General features: G+C 36.8%; 1 protein-coding gene and 1 pseudogene across 1 annotated transcript; one reads left to right on the top strand and one right to left on the bottom strand.

Annotated features, from left to right (window-relative positions):
* Positions 1-1,453: 1,453 nt before the first annotated feature.
* Positions 1,454-17,040, bottom strand: Tfam (transcription factor A, mitochondrial). Its single transcript, XM_010603215.2, has 7 exons — positions 16,540-17,040; positions 15,677-15,795; positions 13,607-13,677; positions 13,082-13,222; positions 4,966-5,061; positions 2,666-2,722; positions 1,454-2,186 (listed from the first exon to the last, which is right to left on the bottom strand). Exons 1-7 carry the CDS (start codon positions 16,635-16,637, stop codon positions 2,037-2,039), a joined length of 732 nt encoding a protein of 243 aa, XP_010601517.1. The 5' UTR covers positions 16,638-17,040; the 3' UTR covers positions 1,454-2,036.
* Positions 17,041-18,895: 1,855 nt separating this feature from the next.
* On the top strand, positions 18,896-23,144 carry LOC104847817 (annotated as a pseudogene).
* The last annotated feature ends 418 nt before the right edge of the window (positions 23,145-23,562 follow it).

Below are 23,562 nucleotides of genomic sequence, written 5' to 3' on the forward strand. Positions count from 1 at the left end.
TTTGTCCTATACTCAATTCCACAGGGGACGGTTGTTTGAAAATACATGTGTTTTTTCTCAGGCTACACTTTTCTCTTCAGTTCCTACATTTGTCAAGTTTGGTATACAATAAGTCATCCTTTTGTAACTTTTCACTTATTTTCCATCCACGAACAACAAAACTCTATAATGTCTAAATATCCTGAATAATAAAGTACACATAAATTCTGAGTTACACCTGTGAACTGGTGAGAGATGAATTACTCTAAAGAGGCAGAGTAGATTTTGAAAACCGCTGCTTGACATTCCCAAGAAAATAAACAAATGCTAAATACCGTGAGGTTTCTGTGATATGTGCTATCTGGGAAATGTGTACATTTCACTGAGCCATCACAAACAGACTTTCATTCTATATAATATAAATCTTTTTCATTATCTGCAACATAATTTCAGACTAAAGATTATTTTCCTTGCAAACAATAGGGGTCAACATGGTGTTTGTTCTGCTTACATAATGACCAATTCTCTTAGACATGGGTGACAATGACTGGAAAACAGGAGCACCGAAAGCAACTAAACACATAACCCTACCCATTAATACATGGGAAAAGCAGTCATGCTGTACTATACCAAAATCCATGGGCTGGCAGGATGTCTGTATGGACCCAGAAAGTTTGTATTTTAAACTTTCCCATGTAAGAGCTCTGAAGCAGTCACCCAACTCTAGTTGTTAACACAAAAACAGCTGTACATAATACACAGAAGAATATGGCTATGTTTCAATAAAATTACTTATGGACAGTAAATTTTATATTAATAGTTTTCTTTTTAAAAACCATCTAAAATATACATATAATTTTAAACTCACAAGCCATGGAAGGGCAGGCAATGAGATGGATTGGCCCATACCCCTAAGTGGCTGCCCCTTATACAGATATTTATATATTACGCAAATGTTTCACATTCCCACCTTGGAAGGCTTTTGTTTCTTGCATTTCTCATTTAAAAAATTATACCATACAAGTAATCTTTGTGAATTAATATAATCACATGAAACAGGAAAAAATTCAGAAAAAATACAATTCCTTACTTTTAAAAAAAGGAAAGCTATGAGTCTTATAATGTATAATTCAGAAACATAAAATGAAAAATTCAAATTTTTATTCTATGCAAAATAAACCAATATGCATAGATTTGTTACATAATTTTACTTTAGAAGAAAGCGGTAATGAGAAAAAGGTTTTAAAATCTCTCAGTCCCTTTTATAAAAGTTGTTACTGAAATCAACAAGTACTTGTCATATATGATCATCAATTCTAAATATAGTATGAATTATACCTAGGAATGAATTTACCTAAATGAGCTCTGGATTTTTTTTTTTAAATAGGTTCTCAATTTATATTCCAAGGTGGCCTTGAACTCACTACATAGCCCAGCCTGGCCTCAAATTCTTGGCAATTCTCATCTCAGCCTTTTGAGTGCTGGACTGTAAATATGCACCACCACACAGGGCTCCGGTTCCTCTTTTGTTGTTTTAAGAAAGCATCTTGCGCTATAATTCAGGCTGGAGTTGAACTTGCAGCAATACTCCTGCCTAGGCCTCCTGACTGCTGGGATTACAGGTGTGAGACACCACACCTAGCCTCTGGTTCCTTTTTTCCAAAGGTACAGTGTGGCTTCCACAATTTGTGACCATTTTGAAAAAACCTCTGTCTATATATATAATATAAAGTATATGAATATTTCCATAATTGTTATCTGGCAAAAAAAAATTTCACAGACTGATCTACCTTATTAAAAGTAAAATGATTTCACTGTACATTCCCATGAATTATTCTGACCACCAGTACTTCTTAAATACAAAATAAAATTCTGTATGAACTTTCATCTGTTTGGGTTTTCAAAATACACAAAATATCTTCAAATGGCAACAGTCCAGGAGCAAAAGAAAAAGTAAACGAATACAAAGTGTTTACCAACATTATTCTTCCTAATTTCACAACATTTTCTGATATTGAAACCTAATTGTTCTTCTGCCTATCCACTGGGAGCACAAATTAGTCTTTCTTTGCCCATGTGATCCTGTTTCGGTGGTGTGGCCTGGAACGTACAAGATCACTTCGTCCATTTTCAATCATTTGTTCTTCCCAAGATCTTATTTCATTAGCATAACGTATTTTATCATCTTTAGCAAGTTGTTCATATACCTGAGAAAAAGTGTAATTGTTAACATGCTTTATTTGTAAAAGAGCAATTAACTTCCGGAGGGTGTCCCTGTGTACAGAAATCTCATTACTATTCTACATGTATACAGGGGGAATAGAGAAAATGTTTTTGTGAGGTAAATAAATGTTAGATGAGAAAAAAGAAAGAAAGCTTTTATAAATATTAATGAAGTTGTTACAATTTCAAGGTATAGAAAGGTGGTAAAAGCAAGGTCGGACTACCATTTAATACAGTAGACACTCAAGATTATGAGTGATACTGTTTTAAATATCAATTTTATTCGCAGTCAAAAACTACCAAGAAAGAAAAGCCAGATTAGTTTTAATAATAAGAAAGCAAATTTAAAATGCTACCTGTATTATTAATAGTAGGTTATCTTAACATGATCATTCCTTGCCCTAAAGTATTCTCTCATAGTTATTCCAACTGGACATTTGAAACTAAAAGACATAATACTTACGAGTTTTTGAGAACTAGACAAATTTTTCCAGTTTTCATTTGCAGACTTCCATTTTTCCTGTAAAGCAATGTATATTTAAGTAGTACATATGGGGATTTTGGTGATTAAAATCTTTTATTATTCATTACAACAACAAAAACTCCAACATCAATAATTATAAAATTGCATTAATTAACATCCTTTGTTTCTACATAAAAACTACTAAATGTCATGTAAAGGTACAAGATCCCAATGATGAATGTAACTGTACTGTATACCTAAAATGTACCAATAACTCGATGAGAGGAAGAAAAAAAAAAAACCAAACTACTAAATGGCTTCTTTTTCTTCCCTGTAGCCTTAGTTTTATTCTAAAATTAGTGCCCAACTGTTTAGGTAATCATAGGAATACAAGTCCCTAATTCTACTTAGCTGAAGGGATGGGAAAGACCGGTTAGGCATAAAACAGAAGGGAAGGTAGGGCTGACTGACACACTGAACTGATGAAAAAGTGGTTAAACTTCATCTGTAACAGATTCCAGAAAATTCACTCTTCTCTCAAGAGAGTAAGACAGAGTCACTGTGAAAATTAGATACAGGTGAAGGCAACAGTACTATGTAAAAAACAGAGAGATGGTTAAATATATACAATATGCTAGGGTGGTAAAAAGCTAAAAATAAGAAAATTAGATGACCAGTTCAGAAGATCTATACATAAACAACAAAAGTTATTGAGTCAGAATACAGAAAAAGCAAAATAAAGGGAAGAAAATGAAGCCAGATCATACTGAAAAGGACCAACAATTAAAATGTTTTTGCATTTCTCAAAAGCAATATAATGAGCTAGAAAAGAAAGGAGCAATACTTTTGAAAACTTTGAAGAAACATGAATTGCATCCTAGGATTCTATACCTTCTCTGCAAACGTATGTGTGAACAAAGACCTTCAGACACGTAAAACTAAAACGCTTAATCTTCCATGCACCTTCACTGGAGAAAATGCTACAGTAGACTCAGAGTAAACCAGGAAAAACAAAAGAAGCTAAAGTACCACAAAAAATTGAAGAAGGAAGAGCCCAGGAAGTTAGTTAATTACACACTACAAATGGAAGCCAAGAGCCAAGCTGGAACAACCAAAGGCTCCAGACTAAAACTGACAGACTAGTATATACTTCAAGGTGCTGAAAGCTGGTGAACTTTGAAAAATTTGGGGTTGAATTATTGTTAAGTATCAAAAAAACGAATAACAAAGAAAACAAGTCATAATCAGCTTTAGGGAAAATAAGTTTTGAAAGAAAGAAAAAATAATTGTAGGATATGGGACAGCTCAGGATCATAATCATACATAAACATGCTCAATACTCATCTAATCACAATTATGTTTTGGGTTTTTTGGTTTTTTTTTTTTTCTTTTTAGTTTTTTGAGACAGACAAGGTCTTACTGTGTAATCCAGGCTGGCCTTGAACTTACTATGTAGACCAAGCTGGCCTCAAACTTGTGGCAATTCTCCTGCCTCAGCCTCCCAAGTGCTGGGATTGCAGGCATGTGCCAATACATCCAGCTTAACCAAAATTATAACTATATTGGCAGGTAAAAAGATGGAATATGCAAAGAGTGAAATGAGATTTGAAAGTTTATCTTAAACAGCGAGGTGATAAAATATAAGACAATGCTTGTAACAACAACAACAACAAAAAAAATCAAGAAGCAACAGTATAAAAATATTAGTAGAGCTGGTTGTGTCCACAATTCTGATCATGAACAAAATCAAATTCAATGATTAGGTTCAATGCTGACCTTGTGGAGAAATGTGATTCAGTTCTCGTCCAATTCAGTCTGCTTATGAACCAAGTTTCCACCATATTATAGCTCTAGTCACATTCTTTCCAGTGACTATAAAACTGTTAAGAGCTGCTTAAGTAGAAGTCTCCAGAAAAACATTAATATCTCTATAAATGTGAAAAATCTGTTTTGTAAATTTTAAAAGTTGGCAAGATATTGGCAATGATGGACTCGTATTGTTTATAGTAAGGAAAGGGTTTCTCGTGTGTATGTGTGCATGTTGCTAGGGCTCAAATCCAGGGATTTAAACATACTAGAAAGTGCTCTGCCACTGGGCTACACTCTCAGCCCAATATTTTTCTTTAAAATAGATTCAATAAATAGGGTCTTATCAAAAGTTTAATTTCTATAAATCTACAACTTTCTTTTACCACCTGACAAATGACAAATTTTGACAAATGACAAAATTCCTAAAATTTCCAAGTAATTTTTAAATGAAAATAAACAAAAATCTTAGAAACAAATGCAGCTCTATTTACCTGGTTTGTAGCACCTTCACTGGTTGAAAGGTATTCAGATAGAAAAATGTTATAAGCTGTGCGAGCTTTTTTTGGTTTTCCAAGCATTAATAATTCCTAAAGAATAAAAATAACAAGATTAGGCATAGTTTTGACCTCCCTGAGATTTAATTTTATCTACAGAAACTATTCACTACTATGCATTGCAAAATTAAAATAAATGCTGTGATTTTTTTAATATAAAGTATGTAATTTTTACATCCTGGAGTCAGAATATTTTGAAAGCTGCAAATCTTAAAAAATATAGATTTCATGAGTTATTTTTCCATACCAAAATTTTTTCTGTTATGTTTACGGTCTCCATGAACTAATCAAACATATACATAGAGAACCTTTTTAAAAGAAAAAACAAGCCCAATTTCATCCCTGAAGGATACCTAGATACACATGATATTTTTCTTTTAAGACAAAAGATATCAATTTATGAGTTGTTTATTCCAAACTGAAACCTCAGTATCCACGTTTAATTGCAGCACTGCTACTTTGTGATAAATAAGTGGGTTTGGGATTGCAGTTTGGACACTCTTCTCTAAAAAGTTCACCATCACTACCCTAGGCCAAATGACCCTAAGTCACTACTGCAACTCACAAACATGGGACTATCTGTATAATAATCTCCCCCAATTCATTTCCTCCTTGAATGCCCTCAATCATTAAAATGCAACAGATGTGTTAACTGAACTCCTTTTACTAGGTACTAAAAGGGAAAAGAAAATATGGAAAAGAATTCAAACAACTCATTTCTATCTTACATGGCTTAGTTCCCAATTCAGAGAATGAGGGATACTGCGTCACTCCATTTAGTTTCTGAATTTGGATAATAATTAACATTTGAATTTATACAATTCTGTGATTCTTGGCAATTTGGTTATAATCAATAACAAATCTAATTTTTATTCATAAGTAAAAGTAGAGATCTCTTGGTTTATATATTGAGACAATTCTAAATCTCTCATTCACTTATTATTGAAACTACTACAGACTCTAGGCACTTTAAGTAAACTTAAATATTTTTATCCATTGTTTCTAGAGCCACTGATAGGGATTGCTCTGCTGAGGGCTTCATTTAGAACTCCTGATCTGCATAATTGTCACAGATCTCTAAATTCGGTGGCATTAGGAATCTTTAATAGGAAGAACGAGTCCACTAAAGAGTGAGGAAGGAAGGCAAACCCCTTTTATCTGCCTATTCCTCATTTCTGGCCCTCTTCACCTTCAAAACAGGCTGAGTGCTTTGAGAAGGAAGGGAGAGTCAAAGAGGGAAACTACACTTCAGCAATCACCTTTCCAAATACTATCTCTGTGCAAATACTTTATTTCTCACTCTCAGTTCCCCTTTGGGCTCCCATTAACTAAGCAGAACAACACTTAGATCATCATTGACTTGAAACTTGGTAAGTCAACGACCCCAGCACTAGGATGGCTTAAAACACTTGTGTCAGCTGGGCAATGTAGCCCAGCCTGGGCTACAAAGTGAGTTCAAGGCCAGCCTGAACCACACAGAGAGATACCCTGTTTCAAAAAAACCACACCAAACAAACACTGGTGTCAGGAAGCAATGCCTTGGCTTCTCACAGTCAAGAACAGAATCTATTTTTTTTTTCCCCAGAGAAACAGTTTTAACTCTGAGTAACATTTTTGAATAGTGTGAGTACTAGAACAAAATGCTCACCAACTTGCACACAGTACAGGTTCAAAAAAAAAAAATGTAGTAATATAACTTTCAAACAATGACTTTCAAGTAAATTAACACTTTAAAATGGGAACTACAAAATTTGAACCATGTAAGGTTGTTTTTTCCTCCATGTGTGATTTTTAATAATTATTTCTTTGAGGAAAAATAGAATTCTATTCTAGAGATCAAAATAGTGGAGTAGCAATAATCAGCAGCAAAATATAGCCTTTCTGGGACCTGGAATCCAGACAATGAAAAGTAACATGTTGGCAAAGAGGAAAAAGAAAGAAGCAGATCTCTGGGATTATAGAGGGACCTAACAGGAAAATTGGAAACGCCAGAAGCTGGAGGAATGCAGCACAATGCACAGAAAAGAAAAAAAGCAGGCCGGAAGCTCTAGCTTCCCAGGAGGGAAACTCGACTCTGCAGAAACAAAGTAAGCCCCCAACACTGGGAGCTTCAGGAAGAAACAACAGACTGAGCCACCAGCACTAGTCCCTAGAAAAGCCCAATCTATTGTAAACTGCAAAAACAGCATGGGGTTTTACTCTGAAAGTGACTCCTTCCACACTTCCAGCTACAGGTGGAGAAGGAATCCCATGTTACACCTGCCATATTGCCAGAGTGTTTAATCAGGTACTATTTTGGGAAGGAGTTGATTAAGACTGAACCATAAAAAAAACCACAAAAGAAACCAGAGTTCTGTGTCATCCTCCCAGTTACTGGATGACAGAAAGTTGAGGACAGGTAGCAGGCTAGCCACAGGCTCTCTGAGAGGTGAAACTCAGAGAAGCCAGACCCAGCATGTGTGGCTTTCAGAGGCAACTGTATCTAAAAGTGCTGGCATTAAGTCCAACAGATCGCTTAAATCCTCACTCTGCTGTTAAATCCAGCATAGATAAGAGGTCTAATTACTTTTCCAATCTACCAATGTGAGCAAAGACATGGCTCAGCTTCAACTGCTGCCACAGCCTGGGAGAATGGACAGAGAGGCATAAACCCGCAGCCCATAAAGTTAAGGAAGAGAAAACCATGACCTGATGGACTCCAAAACTGCAGATTATAGAACAAAACCACTCACTGTAATATACAAACAAACTAGAAGGGGTCAATTCCTTTCTTTTTCTTCTTCACTGGTTCTGGGGGTTTAGGGCTTTTCCCTTTTGTTCTTTTATTTTTTTCATTTTAAAATTCTTTTTTCTTCTTGTTCTTTTCTGTTACTTTTATCTAATTCCATTAATTTCCTTTTACTCCCTAATAGGATCCTTTATCTTAATTTTCTCTCCTCTTTCTCATCTTCCATTACTTAACTATTCAAAATTTTCTTCTTTTATTTTCTACCCCTCTATCTTTACTACTACAACCACTCAGCATTATGAATCTTTAGTTAACTGTATGCTATCACTGTTGATAGTTAGTGGAGGTATAGTTGTTATATTCACTAGATATTTACTGTATGTCAATATATACTAATCTTAGTGTTTATATAATAATTACAGATCTCTTTTCTATGATTAAGAGTAGGACACTGGTACACCCAATTTCACAAAACAAACATTACTGAATATAAAAGATCAACATAATTACATTGGGGGACCTCAAAACCACACTGTCACAAATAAATCAACTAGAGAAAAAAAACAACAACAAATATCAGAATTGAACCAAACCTTCAAACAAGTGAATCTAACATATTTACAGAGTGTTCCATCTAATAACACAATACACATTCTCAGCAACATATATCTGCCATATTGCCAGAGTGTTTAATCAGGTACTATTTTGTGAAGGAGTTGATTACTTAAGACTGAACCATAGAAATTTTGGAATTTTCTCCAAAAGAGACCACAGGACAGCCCATAAAGCATGCTAAAGTAAATGCAAAAGAATCAGAATTATATCATAAATAATATCAGATTATAGTGCAATGAAAATACAAGTAAATGGAAAAATAAAACACAGAAATTCTAGAAATTAAACAATATTCTCTTGAATAATCAATGTGTCATAGAAGAATTCAAGGAAATTAGACAATTCCCAAAATAAAATAATACCAGTACAACATACCAAAATGTATGAGACAAAATGAAAGCAGTCTTAAGAAGGACTTTTATAGCTATTAATGCCCACATGAGAAAAAGAAAACAAACCCAAATAAATAATCTAATGATATACCTCAACATCTTAGAAAAACTAGAACAATCCAAATCCAAAGCTAGTATAAAGGAAGAAATTATAAAGATCAGACCAGAAATTAATGAATTGAGACAAAACAACAACAACAACAAAAAACAAAGAATCAATGAATTGAAGAGTTGATAATTGGGCTGAGGGTTTAGCTCAGGGGTACTGCACCTGCCTCGCAAGCGCAAGGTCCTGAGTTTGATTCCCAGTACCAGAAGGGGGGAAAAAAAAACAACAAAAGAGTTGATTCTTTAAATAATAAACAAAATAGTCCAAACCTTAGCCAATCTTACAAAAAAAAAAAAAAAAAGAACCAAATCAATGCAATTAGAAATGAAAAAGGTCACAATGGACAAATGAAATCCAGAAGATTATTAATAACACTTTAACAATCTATAGTCCAATAAACTGGAGAATCCAGAAAAAAAGATTCACAGATACATATGAATTATCAAAATTAAACCAAGAAAATATAAAAACCCTGATAATACAATTAATAGTCAACAAAATTGAGGCAGTAATAAAAAACCTACCAACTAAAAAAAGTCTGAGGGATTTATTGCCGAATAAGGGAAGATCTAACACCAACATTCCTCAAATTCTTTAATGAAGCCGAGATGGAAGGACTACTCCCAAAGTTAAAGTTAGCAACCCTGTTCCAAAACCATAAAAGAATCCAACCAAAAAAGACCTATATATAGGCCAATCTCTTTAATAAAACAGATGCAAAAATTCTCAACAAGATATAGCAAACAATGCAACAAATCATCAAAAAGGCCATACATCATGACCAAACAGGCTTTACCCCAGGGAAGCAAGATAGATCATATACAGGTACAAATTCCCTAGGATGAATTGTTATCATTATGTATAACTAAAATGTACAGATAAATGTTTTTTAAAAATCAATAAATATATCACATAAAGAGGACAAAAATCACATATGTAGAAAAAAGCCTTTGACAAAATCTAACATATATTCTTGACAAAAAAAAAAAAAAACCCAAAAGAAGATACATATAGAAGGACCTTATCCCAATCTGATAGAAGCCATTTATGATAAACAAATGGCCAATATCCTATTAGCACATTCACAAAGGGCCATTTGTATGTCCCACAGCTGGGTGGCTCTGATTTGAAGACTGTTTCTGGTGTTAAACAGCTAAGTACTAGTGGCTTAAGCCACCTGCATGTGGTTAAAGCAGAGAGGAACTTGTTAAATAGAGAAAAGCTGAAAGACTTCCATCTAAATCAGGAACAAGACAAGAATGTCCACTATCACTCCTGTTCAATACAGTATGCAAAACATTAGCCAGGGTACACGGGGAGTGGTGGCGCACGCCTGTAATCCCAGCACTGAGGAGGCTGAGGCTGCGAATTCAAGACCAGCCTGGTCTACATAGTGAGTTCCAGGTCAGTCTCAACTATGTAGTGAGACCCTGTCTCAAAAAACAAAAACAAAACATTAGCCAAGGCAATCATAATCAAGCAAGAGAAAGAAATAAAAGGGGTACATGTAAGTAGGGAAGACAGATCAAATTATCATTATCTTCAGATGGCATGATCCTCTACATAGAAGATATTTCACTGAAAAGCTCCTAGAAACAATAACCACATTCAGTAGTGTAGCAGGACACAAAATCAATACAAGAAAATCAATAGCAGTCCTGTACACCAATAATGAACTCACTGAGAAAGAAATTAGGAAAACAATACCATTCACAATAACACCTGGGAATTAACCTAACCAAAGAGGTGAAAGACCCCTACAATGAAAAATACAGCACTCTGAAAAAAAGGAGACCAAAGAGAACATCAGAAAACAGGAAGAAGCTGGATGTGGTGGCATAAGTTTATAACCCCACCACTCGGGAGGCTGAGGCATTAGGATCGCCACAAATTCAAAGCCAGCCTAGACTACATACTGAGTTTAGGGCCAGCCAGAACTACAAAGCAAGACCCTATTTCAAAAAACAAAGGGAAAGGGAAAGGGGAAGATAATCCTACCCTTGTTTTTGGATAGGGGGAAGCAATATAAACAAAATGGCCATACCTCCACAACTGACAATTTTTTTTTTGCTCTGAATCAGATTTAATGCAGGACACCTAATAGATCTCAATAAGAATACAAATAACATCCCTTAGTGAAGTAGAGAACACAATGGTAAAATTCATATGCCATCAAAAAAGACCAATAGCAAAAGCATCCTCAGCAACAAGAGCAAAGCAGGAATCATCACAATTCAAGATCTGAAGATATACTGTACTTCAAAGACACAGTGATAAAGAGCATGATAGTAACACAAAAACAAACATGTGAATCAATGAGACAAACTAGAGGATGGAGAACAACTCCAGGAGCATCTGTGATCTTTAACAAAAGGGCCAAAAACATATGCTGGAGGAAACAGAGCCTCTAACAAAAGGTGCTAGGAAAACTGGCAACCCTCTAGCTGTAAATTGAACCTCGACCCCTACACCTCTGACCATGGACTAAACTAAAATCAAAATGGATCGAAGATGTAAATGTTAAAACAGAAACAATCTACTGCAAGATAAAGTAGGTAGAACTCTTGAAGACATAGGAATAGGCAAGGACTTTCTGAACAAAACTCCAATAACACAAGGAATAATACCAAGAATTAACAAATGGGATCATATCAAATTAAAAAGCTTCTGCACAACAAAGGAAACAACACAGTGAAGAGACAAATGACAAAATGGGAAAAAACTTTTGCCATCTATTCCTTGGATAGAGGACTGATATCTAAAATATATAAAAAACTCAGAAAAATAACACCCTCCTCAAAAGAAAGCCCAATCAAAAAATGGTCAACTGAAATGAACAGACACTTCTCAAAAGAAGTTCAAATTGCCAATAAATATACAAAAAAAATGTACATTGGTGGCCACTGGAGAAATGCAAGTTAAAGCAACACTGATTCCGCCTTATTCCAGAAAGAATTGCTACCATCGCAAAATCAAATAACAAATGCTGGTTAGAATATATGGGAATAAAGCACCCTTCTATATTGTTGTTAGAAGTGTACTAGTAGAATCACTAAGGAAATCACTATAGAGTTCCTCAAAAAAGGTAAAAAATAGAAATTCCATTTGACCCAGCTATTCTCCTCTAGATATCTTCTTGAAAGAGTTAAAGACATCATATTACAGTGATACACACATACCACGTTTATAGCAGCACAACTCATAATAGCTAAATTTTGGAAGTGGCCTATGTGTGATCAATAAATAAAAAAATAAACAGTGGTATTTATATAAAATGGAGTATAACTCTCCCATAAAGGATAAACTTGCCATTTGTAGAAAATGGATGCAACTTGAGATTATACTGTTAAGTGAAATAAGTCATATTTAGAAAGGTAAGTATCTTATGGTTTCTCTTAAATGAGAAACTAAAAACATAAAGAGGAAAATAAAAGATAAAAATAAATAGGGAGAGCCAGGGATTTAGCTCAGTGGTGACACCACCTGCCTCACAAGCACAAGGTCTTAAGTTTGATCCCTGGTAACAAAAAAATAAAATAAAATAAAATAAAAATAAATAGGGAGATAGATCTTTTGCTAAAGGGATGAGTACCAAGAGATGCAGGAAGAAGTAGGGCGGGAATGGATGATAAAAAGAATGAAGATGTGTTATGTACACGTACCAACCCTTCACAAGAAATGTAATCTTCATATACTACAAACACATACCAATAAAAACAAAAAAATTTTTAAAAGAATTCTATTCTAAAGATACATCTGACTTGATTTGCAAATTGGCACTCTTCTGTACTATATTAATGAATGAATTCAGTCTTTTTAGCAGTGTGACAGTATCAAATTCTCCTTTACCTACAGAACAACTCCAATGAGAGGATTCCTCTACACAAGGCTACAATGCAATGATGCTTGCTGCTCCTGGTTTGGCTGTTTTATAAGTTTTTCTACAGCTTTCATACCAGTCCTATCAAATACATTTCTCAAATCTGGATACATGTGAAAGTAGCATCAGTGATTTCCAAGATAGACTCAATGACAAGTGACCACAGTGGCTAAAGAATTCTCCTATTTTTGCCTGTTTAGAACACAACCAATGACATTTTACCACATCATATATATATCATCATCAAAATAAGGGAAAGCTACCTATGTTCATAATTATGTGAATTTCAATTCTTTTTAACAGGAACACAATATTTCACTGATACTTACTTTCTTTTTTATTATTCGTTTCCTTTTATAAAGTCCTTGTAGATTTCTTTCTGCCAATTCAGCTGGAGTTAGTGCTTTACGGATTCTGTTCACCTCTTCTTTGTATGCCTTCCACTCTTCCTTATAAGCATCTTCATAGATCTATACATAAAAAAAAAACAAACAAAGAAAAAGTCAATGAACTGCTACTCGCAAATTCAATATAGTGCATTTGTCAAGGAAGACGTATGACTTTAGATAAAGACAGACTGAACCATAGGGAAAAATGTGCTCTAGGATGAGATGTATTTTCCATATAATTGGCAATCAACATAAGAGTACCAATTAGACATTATTTTCAAATTGCTGCCAACCACTGACCTTTATTCCTATGCATTCACATTTTCATCATTTATGTGGATCAGGGGTATAAAGTTACCTTATAGACAATGGATGTTAAAAACAAAATGTGGGCCATCTAGTTCTTAAACACAATTTTTTTAACTGCAGAATAACTGGTTTGCAATGTTGAAGAAACAGCCTTACTTTTTTCTCAGCATCAGGAAGTTCCCTCCACTGCTCTCCAATTCTTTTCGCTAGTTCTGCAACTTTTAATTCTATGAATTAGAATAAAATGAAAAAAAGATGTCAGAATTTTATGTCTCAGGATTAATTTCTAAAAAGAATACAATCTATTAGCTTTAAAAGCAACTTCAGTTAGACACTCTATACCATACTTACTACAATGATTTAACTTTTCTTTATATAACTAAATTAAGTCTGTCAAATTAAAACTTCATCCAACAATGTGAGAAGTCTACTAAGGAGTACATCATAGACTATAAAAAAAACAATTCCCAGAAATTGACTACCAGTAGCCAGGTGTGGTGTTGCATGTCTTTAATCTTAGCACTCTGGGAGGCTGAGGCAGAGGGATGGCAAGTTTGAGCCAAGCCCATACAACTTAGCAAGACCTCCATCTCAAATTTAAAAATAGCTGGAGATATAGCTCTGTGGGAAGGCACTGAGGTCATTCCCTAATATCACAAAAAGAAAACAAAATAGAAGCAGCTGGGTTTATAAATTCCTTCAAATTTTTTACATTCATATTTCAATCTAACTTTTTTCCTCCTGAGAGGAATTATTAACTTCATAAAACCCCACTAAACCACAAAACATGGTCTTCACTCATGTAACACCTTGTATTTCAATTACAAAAAATAGCACTTAGTGGGCCAGGGATTTAGCTCAGTGATTCTGCCACCTGCTTCACAAGCAAAAGGTCCCAGATTCGATCCCCGGAATCAAATGTATATATCTCATTTAGAAACAAACTATTCTTAAGTTAGTCCATTACTTTCTATTTTCTTTCTTGCTTAACTGGAATGCTGGAGTACAAGTGATTTGACAACCAAGTGTCAGTTCCAAGTCTTACATGAAAAAGATGTGGGTACTTACACAAGTTTTTTTAAAACTAATTCCTCATCTATAATATGAGAATGTTTATTATAGCTCTTTTGATTTTCACAGGTGTCCTGGAAAGTACTGCATGTAAAAAGTACTTAAAAATCACAAGCAGTTAAGTTATTAAAGCTTTTTAGACAGTCAACAAATATTGTATCCAGGAATCTTTTTTCAGGAACAAAGAGACAGTTTTCAATGAAAAAACAAAAACAAAAACAAAACAAAACTCTTGAAATTAACAGTACAGCGGTACCTTGGTTCACGAACTTAATTTTTTCCACAATTCTGGTTGCAATATGTTACTAACCCTAATCCACATGGAACAAATTCTGCAGCCAGAATTGTGGAAAGAATGAAATTCATAAACTGTAATTTAGTTTTGGAATAGTTCCACATAAGTTACTTCTTCGCCACTACATGAATACCCTAAGGCAGAAGCAGCACCTAAATTGAGTGTGGTGGTATATAATCCCAGCATTCAGAAGGCTGAGGCAGGAGGATCACCTTGAGTTTGAGGCCAGCCTGGGTAACCTAGTGAGTTTGAGGCCAGCCTGAACTGTATAGCAAGACCCTGTCTCAAAACACCCCCCCTCAAAAAATTAATAAATAAAAATTAAAAAACAAGAGCAGAAAAAGCAAGAGATAAAAAATTTGTCAGTGGTACCTAAGCTGAAGGCAAGAAGGCTCTAAATTCAACTTCTTCATTCTCTTCCCAGGGTGCTCTCCAAACTACAAGTTTGTTTTGTTTTTTTCTTTTCTTTCTTTTTCTTTTTTTTTTTTTTTTTTCCAATGATCAAACTCAGGATCTTGCCCTTGAGAGGTAAACAGCAGCACCACTGAGCTACATCCCAGGCCAAGTTATCTTAAATATACATGTTGGGCTGGGATGTAGTTTGATGTTGCCACACCTGCCTGGCAAGCGCAAGGTCCTGAGTTTGATCCCCAGTACCAATAAAATAAAACATGTCATTAGTTCTTTTTTCAAGTATTTCTATTTGGTAATGAAATGTTACACATTCTACAGACCTTCAAACAAAATGATTGCTCTAGCAGTGAATAGAAGCTTTGGAAGTGTACATCAAGTTTACTGTTTAACTACTTAGGTGGGCTTTTTATATATCAGAATAGAGTACTAGCCCCCAAACTCCTTACCTGGGTATTCAGCTCTGAATATATTCATCTTTTCTCTAGTATATCGAAGGAATGAATTCATTGGTTTCTTTGGATATCCATTCATGGTAGATGAAAACCATTTCGGAACATACACAAAACTACATATAAAAAAAAATAATCAACGTCAGGCACCTTTTTGGTAGCCAAGTTTTATTAAAAGTAGAAAAAGAACAGCTTCTGACGAGCGAGTTTGGACCAGGTAAAAACAGGAAAAGTAGTACACTCTACAGCGGATGGGTGGGCCACCATGCAAAAGAGAACACAGTGGCCAACATCAGCATTTAATCGCTGATATTCACAGTACATGAACTTACTCCAAAAAAAGACGTTATCAAGATGCTATATACCTGATACTTTCACCAAGAATGCTAATAGCATTTACCTTTTAGGGGTCCCTCTGTCATGTGGTGCTGGGCGCTCTCTCATCCCCAGATCTCCTGACTTACTTAAAACCCTACCCTAGCCAAAAGGAAGGGCCTCCAGGACTGAAATTCCATAGTCCTTATCTCCTAGCAAGGGTAAATGGAAGAAAGCATCTTATTGTCCAGCTGCTGAGCTCTGCACTTTCAACGCCTGGATAATGGCACGAGACTCTTGGCGCGAATTCACCGAGGAAGCCCAATCTGTGCTAAAGGCTAGAATGGGGAGGGGAGGAAGTAGTGGAGGGTAGTAGTAAGTACACGGGGACTATAAGGATAAAGGCTCGGTCTCACATGCCTTTGCCAAGCCTGATGTCTGCATCAAAGGGCCAAAGTGGCAGAAATTGGGGGACAGCGTCTACATTCCAGCCCTGAGACGTCCCCGGCCCTGTCGCCTCCCGTGGCAAGGGTGACCAGTCCTACCTGAAGGGTGAGCGCAGACTATTTCCACAGCCGCACAGCTCTGCTCCAGACCTTCCCAGGACCCTCAGCATGCCCCACACACCCCGGAGGAGCGCCATCTCACCGGCCGACAAAGCAATGGCCCGGCCACAGCGGCAATGAACACCACGGGTAATCACAACTGAAGTCCGCGCTACTCTGCTGGTGGTGTTATCATGCCCGCCACTCGCGAGGCACTGTGGGAAGTCAGTCCACGTCCGGTTAGGAGGCGGGGCAGAGCAGAACCTGCGCAGGCGCAGTGGTGAGTCCCCATGGGGCGGGGGTGAAGGGAAGGGACGGAGTGTGTCCTTGCAGTGTACGATAACTGCGGGTCCCTCGCCTGCAGAGGGCCTGGCCTCTAGGGGGCGCTGCTGATCCACTTCTGCCCCGGATGGCCCCCCTCAGTCCGTCCCTTAGTTGGTCTGGGCGCTGGTTGTGGGACCGCAGCGCACTCACTGGGCTGGGCACAGTGGGCGTGGCCCTGTGACGGCCCAAAGGCTGCACGTAACAGTCAGTGTACGGCAAGCGCAAGGGACAGCTGTTCAGTCCGTGCTGCTCCGGTTGCGCAAGTCCAGCGGAGCCGGTAGTAGCTGAGCTCAAAGTTCAAATAGAGGGCGGAGAGCAGGGGTTTTACAAACCTGCAAATGCAGATTCCCGTGACCTCCCGCGGGGCTGCTGGGGGGTTGTATGCGTGGGACTCATTAATGTATATTATTTAACAGTGCTCCATCGTCTAACAAGTTCTAATGCAAAGGTCCTGGGCCACACTTATAACTGGATTAAGACTGTCCTCTCCTCTGCTATGCTGGACAGTAGAGCTCCTCTCCAGCTCTGCTTAATGTGAGCAGAGGAGACTTAGGCTAGTGGACCGCAGATTCGAGTTCCGGCCCTGGAATTAATATTCCATTCGAGTTGTTTCTTGGGAGTATTGTATCCCCAATAAGATTCAGTTTCCCCTCTGCAAACAGGATGGACTAGATGAATTTTTTTGGTATCGGGACCTGAACTCAGGCCGTTGCTCTTGCCTAGCAGACGCGGCGCCACTGAGCTAAATCCCTAGCCCCGTAGATGAGTTTTTTTTTCAACCAAGGCCCCGAAAAAGTATGACAAGTACACCTTGCGATACTGATTGATATGATGTATGAGTGTTGATTTGTGTTGTATACATAACATTATCTGTGCGGGCAATAGTGTTAAAAAGATTAGGAAGATCTAAAGATATCTAAGGGCCCTTCCAGCTGTTGAGTATCAGTTCTTTTAAAAGATAACCGCCTCTTGGGACAGCCTTTCTTCTACCGGATAGCTGTAGTTAAAATTTTCTTACCAGTGTAAAAAATGTAATGAGCTGAGAATCTGCCACCTTTCTGTAACTGCCAAACACTAGCCCTTTGGGGCCACCCAGGACTAAGCCCACTTCTTCTTTCACGTGGTAAACAATTATTACCACTTCCCTTTTCATAAACCTTCAGGGTTAAAAAGGACCTTCCAGGTCATCTATTCAAACCTCCATTCTTTTATAGAAGAAACAAATTTTTCTGAGTATCTACTATTAAAAAGTCACCAAATAGGTAGATAAAAGACAGCATTTCTATGTTAAAGTCTAATGGCACAGGCAAAGAAGTAATTACAACACAGTGCCAAAATAAGGTTCAAGTATGGGATAGAATTCCTCATAATTTCATTTAAGATGATTTCTAAAATAATTTTGTTTCCTCACTATTTTTCTAGAATGTTTTTCTTCTTTCAGATGTTTGATATAAAGTATTTATAATTTAAAAATATTTTAAAAAATGTTTTCAAGTGTCACTTTGAAAATTCTTACAGAGTTCTTATAAATCACATCAATCATATTTGTTTTCATCAGATACCAATCATCTTTAAAACTCATTTAAATTGCATTGATATTTTTCTTGAAAATGTATTTACAAAGAACTATATAGCTTTGCCTACTTACTCAAACTGTCTTTGGACCAAAAGACATATGTTTTCATTTATACTTGCTTTATAAAACAAAAACTTACCGCAGTCTTTTCCAGGGTTCTTTCCCTTTGTTTTGAAAGTTCATCCAGTCTCATAACTTCAACTGTCAGTTACATCCTCATGATTCCCATACTTTATATTAAATCCAGATCTCTCCTTTGAGTTCCATATACATATAACCACTGTCTTCTGGAGATTTTCACCACTATGCCTTACATGTGCTTCAACTCTCCCTGAACAAAGTTCACCATCTTTCTTCTATCTTGAACTCTTAGAAGCACCAGTTTTCCACATCAAAGACCTAAGCCAATAACTTGATAAATCATTTTAGAATCTCCCCAACTGACACTGCACCTCCATGAACCTAAAGGATGCTGAGTCTATCTCCTATCCTAGGATGTGTCTCCTCCTCTCCAGTCCCATTGCTGTTGCTTTTGTTCAGACCAGTAATGTGCATATCAATCAGCTCTCAAACAAAGAAAGCTCTCATTTGTAATGTTTGCCACGTTCTGTGATGTAGGTACTCCCACTCTGGTTAACCTCAAGCTACAGCCTTAAGTCATTGCAATTGAAGTTTCAGGAATAAGCGTGATTGGCTCTGACCAGTACCAGCTGGCTCAGGCTCTGCCATCTTTGCCCAAACTCTTTTTTTTTTTTTTGGTCCTGGAGATTGAACTCAGGACCTTGAGCTTATACTTCCCTGGCCTGCCGAAAGTCTTACAGTAATTTTCCAGCTCCCTCCAAAATTGGTACCACAGTTACAGAATCAGTCTTTCTAAAAGGCAAACCCATTTGGTTATTTTACTTGTGCTGAGCACCAACTCTCTGCCAGGTAGGGAATGATGCTATTTCTGTACTTGAAACCTTCAGTGGCTGCTCATTCCTCAGAGGATCAAGTTTAAATCACATGGCATATTAATCCTCTATGAACTAGTCTTTTGTTTCCTCTATAGCTTTATTGCCACTTTTCTTAAAATAATGTATGATTTAAATACTTATTTCTTCTTCTGATTTACTAGACATATTAAACCACTTTGTGTGGCTTTGAAATTAGCATAGCTTTTGTGTGATATGGCAATATAATGAAAAGTATTCGGTAAGGACACAAGCTTAAAAGTAAGACATATCTGGGTTTAGATACTGCTCTTATACTTACTAGGTGTGTCACCTTACCAATAACAATATCTGACCCAAAGTTTTTCCCTCTATATAAGGGGGATAATAATGGTTGATTCTTAGGACTGTTGTAAAGGTGATTAAATTATAGTGCATAAAACATTCTTGGTAGAGTCCCACATATATACATATTAAATAACCAACATTGCTCTACTCTCCAGCTACAATTTTCACATTTCTTAATTACTTAATATTTGAGTAGGAACACTGTAATAGCTGAAGAAAACAACACAACATTAAGTTGAAATCACACTTTAAAGTATGATTCATAAATCAACGAAAAAGAGAAAGAGAAGCTATTGTCATGATCATTGTTCCTAATTTCCAGAGGAGAAAAAATGAAGTTCTGTTGTCCTAAGCTGTACAATTTTAAGTTGTGTAGAAGAAAAACTGGTCATTCAGTTCACTTTGCTGTACTTTCCCCACAATATTAACCCGTTCCTCAAACTTAGTCAATATACCAGATCATTCCAGCCCCAAATATCTTCCTTGTGATCACTTACTGTGGCTTAGCATATGCCATTCTTGTTTCTAATCTTTTCTATGTATGCAGTTCCCTCTTCAAGAGATGATACCAATAACAAATGATGGAAGGGCTGTGGGGAAAAAGGAACCCTTCTCTACTGTTGGTGGGAGTGTAGACTGGTGTGATCACTGTTGAAATCAGTGTGGTAATTTCTCAAAAAACTAAAACTGGAGGTTCCATCTGACCTAGTTATTCCTCTACTTGGTATCTTCTCAAAAGAATTAAAAGCATCACACCACAGTGACATATGCACACCCATATTTATAATGGCCCAGTTTGTAACAGCTAAAGAAACAGCCCAAGTGCCCATCAATCAATGAGAGGATAAAGATGTGGTTTTTCAAATATACAATGGAGTTACTGCTCTATCATAAGGATGAGCTTCAGACATTTATAGTGAAATGGATGGACCTTAAGACCACACTCTTCAGTGAAATAAATCACACGTGCCTAAGTACTGAATTGTTTCTCTGGTATGAGAAACTGAAAGTGGAAATAAGGACTAAAAGGTATCATAGATATTGAGAAATATGAATAAAATGTTCAGATGAGAAGAGGAGCAAGGGAGGAGGGAGGGAGAAAAGGAAGGGACAAGAAAAAGTGAAAATAGAAAAATGGAAACAAAGCTTTTGTACACAGGGAAGGGAGGGAGCACAAGTGGAGGGGAAGAGGGGATAAAATAAAATTTATTAAAATAAAAAATTAAAAAAGGTCTATAAATAAATAAATTAGAAGCCTCAAATTCTAAAGTCCTTTAAAAAAAGACAGAGATGATTAGTTATTTAAAGACAGGACTAGGTCTTCAGTGTCCTTTTAATTCCCTCTATTACTTATCACAGTACGGTGAGCAAACAGAGTGATGAACACATAGCTGGATAGATGGAAGATAGATAATATAAAAAGATTAACCTCTACACAAATTATTTTTATGTCAATTCAGACCAATAGAAAATAACAGAAAGTGGGAAGAGTAGGGCAAAGGGAATAAGGGATAAGAAAAAAATATGAGAAAATAAAAAATGGAAATAAAGTGTTTGTAAATGGAGAGGGGAGGAGGGGGTGAAGGGAGGGCAGGGACAAGGGGAAAAAATGAGAACCAAGACCTGTCATATAAAGGTACAAGATCCCAATAATGAATGTAACTGTACTGTATACCTAAAATGTACCAATAAACTCAATAAAAAGAAAGAAAGTAACAATTTCCTGTTAAGAGTTATCATTTGCCACCAGAAAAGACAGTTGTGTGTAGAGATAAAAATCAGTGTATAATTTTATAATATGTGTATGACAATAATGGTTTGGGTTAATTGATTCCTACATATTGGTAAAACAAAGTAGCTCCAATAAATATCAGCAGGCCAAAAACCTGGATAATTTGCTGCTAAAGAAATTCTCTGCTGAATAATGTGAAGTTGGATGCATGGATATCACTCAAACAAAAGAAAAATACTACCAAAAGAAGAAACAGCCATAATAATTTACAATAGATAATTTAGCTATAATCAGAGTAATCCCCTAATAGCTCTAGAACAATAAACAGATGTGATTCTTAGGCGTAGTGGCGTATACCTCTTATTCCAGCACTCTGGGAGGTTGAGGCAGGAGAACTGCAAGCTTGAGCCCAGTCTGGGCAACTTAGTGATTCAGCAAGATCCTGTCTCAGGATAAAAACACGCTGAGGAATATGGCTCAGTACCACACAAAGAGTGACCCTGAATTTATAAGTAAAATATGTCTGGAAATAAGATCTTACTATCAACACTACCTTCAAAGACAGTACTCCAAGGGCCAGGGATTTAGCTCAGTGGTGCCACCACTTGCCTCACAAATGCAAGGTCCAGAGTTCAATCCCTGATACCAAAAATAAAAAAAGATAATACTCCAGTAATTCCATAGCAGCATAGTAGAAACTGGAAGGGGCACAAAATGATAGAACATTCTAACTGTCCCTGTGAGGTCAAAGTCTGATTAGGGGAACAAAGTATAAACACAAAACAATTATGAAAGTATAAAATCTCACTGAAACAATATGAAAGCCATAGTACAACTCAATTAAATATCTTAGCTTATTTCCTGTAAATCAAGAGTTTAAGAAATTATATGTCACATTCAAGGCAGTGCAGAAAAAAGGAATGCAGAACTGCCTGATACTGTGGGACCTATTGTTTAATTATAAGAGAAACTTTATGGGTCTGTAAAAGAATACCCAGATTTTAATTTTGTAGGGAGAATCCTTGGACCGAGAAGACTTACAAGCTAAACAGCTCGAAGCAGAAACTGGACGTAATATAATGGTCTGAGCCAAAGGCTCAATGCGGGATAAAAAGGAGGAGGAACAAAATAGATGCAAGCCCAACTGGAAGCATCAAATAAAGATTTACATTATTAATGACTGTGGAAGATGCTCAAATTGGTGCCTGCAGCAAAAGGAGAAAACAGCCTGAAGAAGATGCAGCTGATGGAGCTTACAATGTGAATGGCACCTACAGTGGGGCCTCCATTAAATCATCAGCCATTGCCTTTTCTCTTGCAGCAACAGCCCAGGCTGCTCCAAGGACCATTACTGGGCCTGCACCTGTCCTTCCTCTAGCTGCCTTTCATATTCCAACGCCAGCTGGTCCTACCATAATGCCTTTGATAAAACAAATACAGACTGCTTCATGCCAAATGGAACTCCTCACCCCCCTGCTGCAATAGTCCCTCCAGGGCCCGAGGCTGGTTAATCTACACATCTTAGGAATAGCCCTACATATTGGCACCAGCTACATAGATCCTTGAGTACTCTGTTGAACCCAGTGGTATATTAGGTGCGTTGGCTGCTAAACTTCAAAGGCACAATATGCACGTCCATCCTTACCAAAGGATTGTGATGGCAGACCTAACTGCCACCGTAGCTAACCTATGACCTTCTGACCTCTGACTCTTCACCCAATGATGATGACCTGATCATACCTGCCTGCTGATCAGTTAACTGGTAAGCGCCTTTGCTGCCTGTCTTCAGTACAGAGAGCTGAGGCATGTGTCCATTTGTCTTACCATCTAACCAAACAAAAGACAAAGAAATTGTTCTCCAACTCAGGGTTGTTTTTTTTTTGTCGTTTTTTTGTTTGTTTGTTTTTTACCCTGTGAAAGTGGATCTAGCACCTGCATTGAATAGTAGTAAAACAATAAGGCCCAACTCATCCTACAGCACTGATCACCTCTCTATGTCCCACCCTCAGTGAATGGTAAGAAGGGCTCTTTTAAGAAGGGAGACATAGCCCTTAACTACTCGATGACAGAGGCATCTTCTTTCATAGTGTAGTCAAAGCTCTCAGAATGTA

Source organism: Fukomys damarensis, unplaced genomic scaffold (assembly GCF_012274545.1).
Source record: "Fukomys damarensis isolate Sample0158 unplaced genomic scaffold, DMR_v1.0_HiC HiC_scaffold_20, whole genome shotgun sequence".
NCBI classification, from domain to species: domain Eukaryota; kingdom Metazoa; phylum Chordata; class Mammalia; order Rodentia; family Bathyergidae; genus Fukomys; species Fukomys damarensis.

Bases quoted from the DNA above. Each gene is read 5' to 3' on its own strand.
- Tfam (XM_010603215.2), bottom strand. From the start codon at position 16,637: ATGGCGCTCCTCCGGGGTGTGTGGGGCATGCTGAGGGTCCTGGGAAGG. The intron at 15,796-16,539 runs GTAGGACTGGTC...TTTTATATGTAG, and splicing joins AGTCTGCGCTCACCCTTCAG to TTTTGTGTATGTTCCGAAAT. The intron at 13,223-13,606 runs GTAAGGCTGTTT...TTTTATGTATAG, and splicing joins TTCCTGATGCTGAGAAAAAA to ATCTATGAAGATGCTTATAA.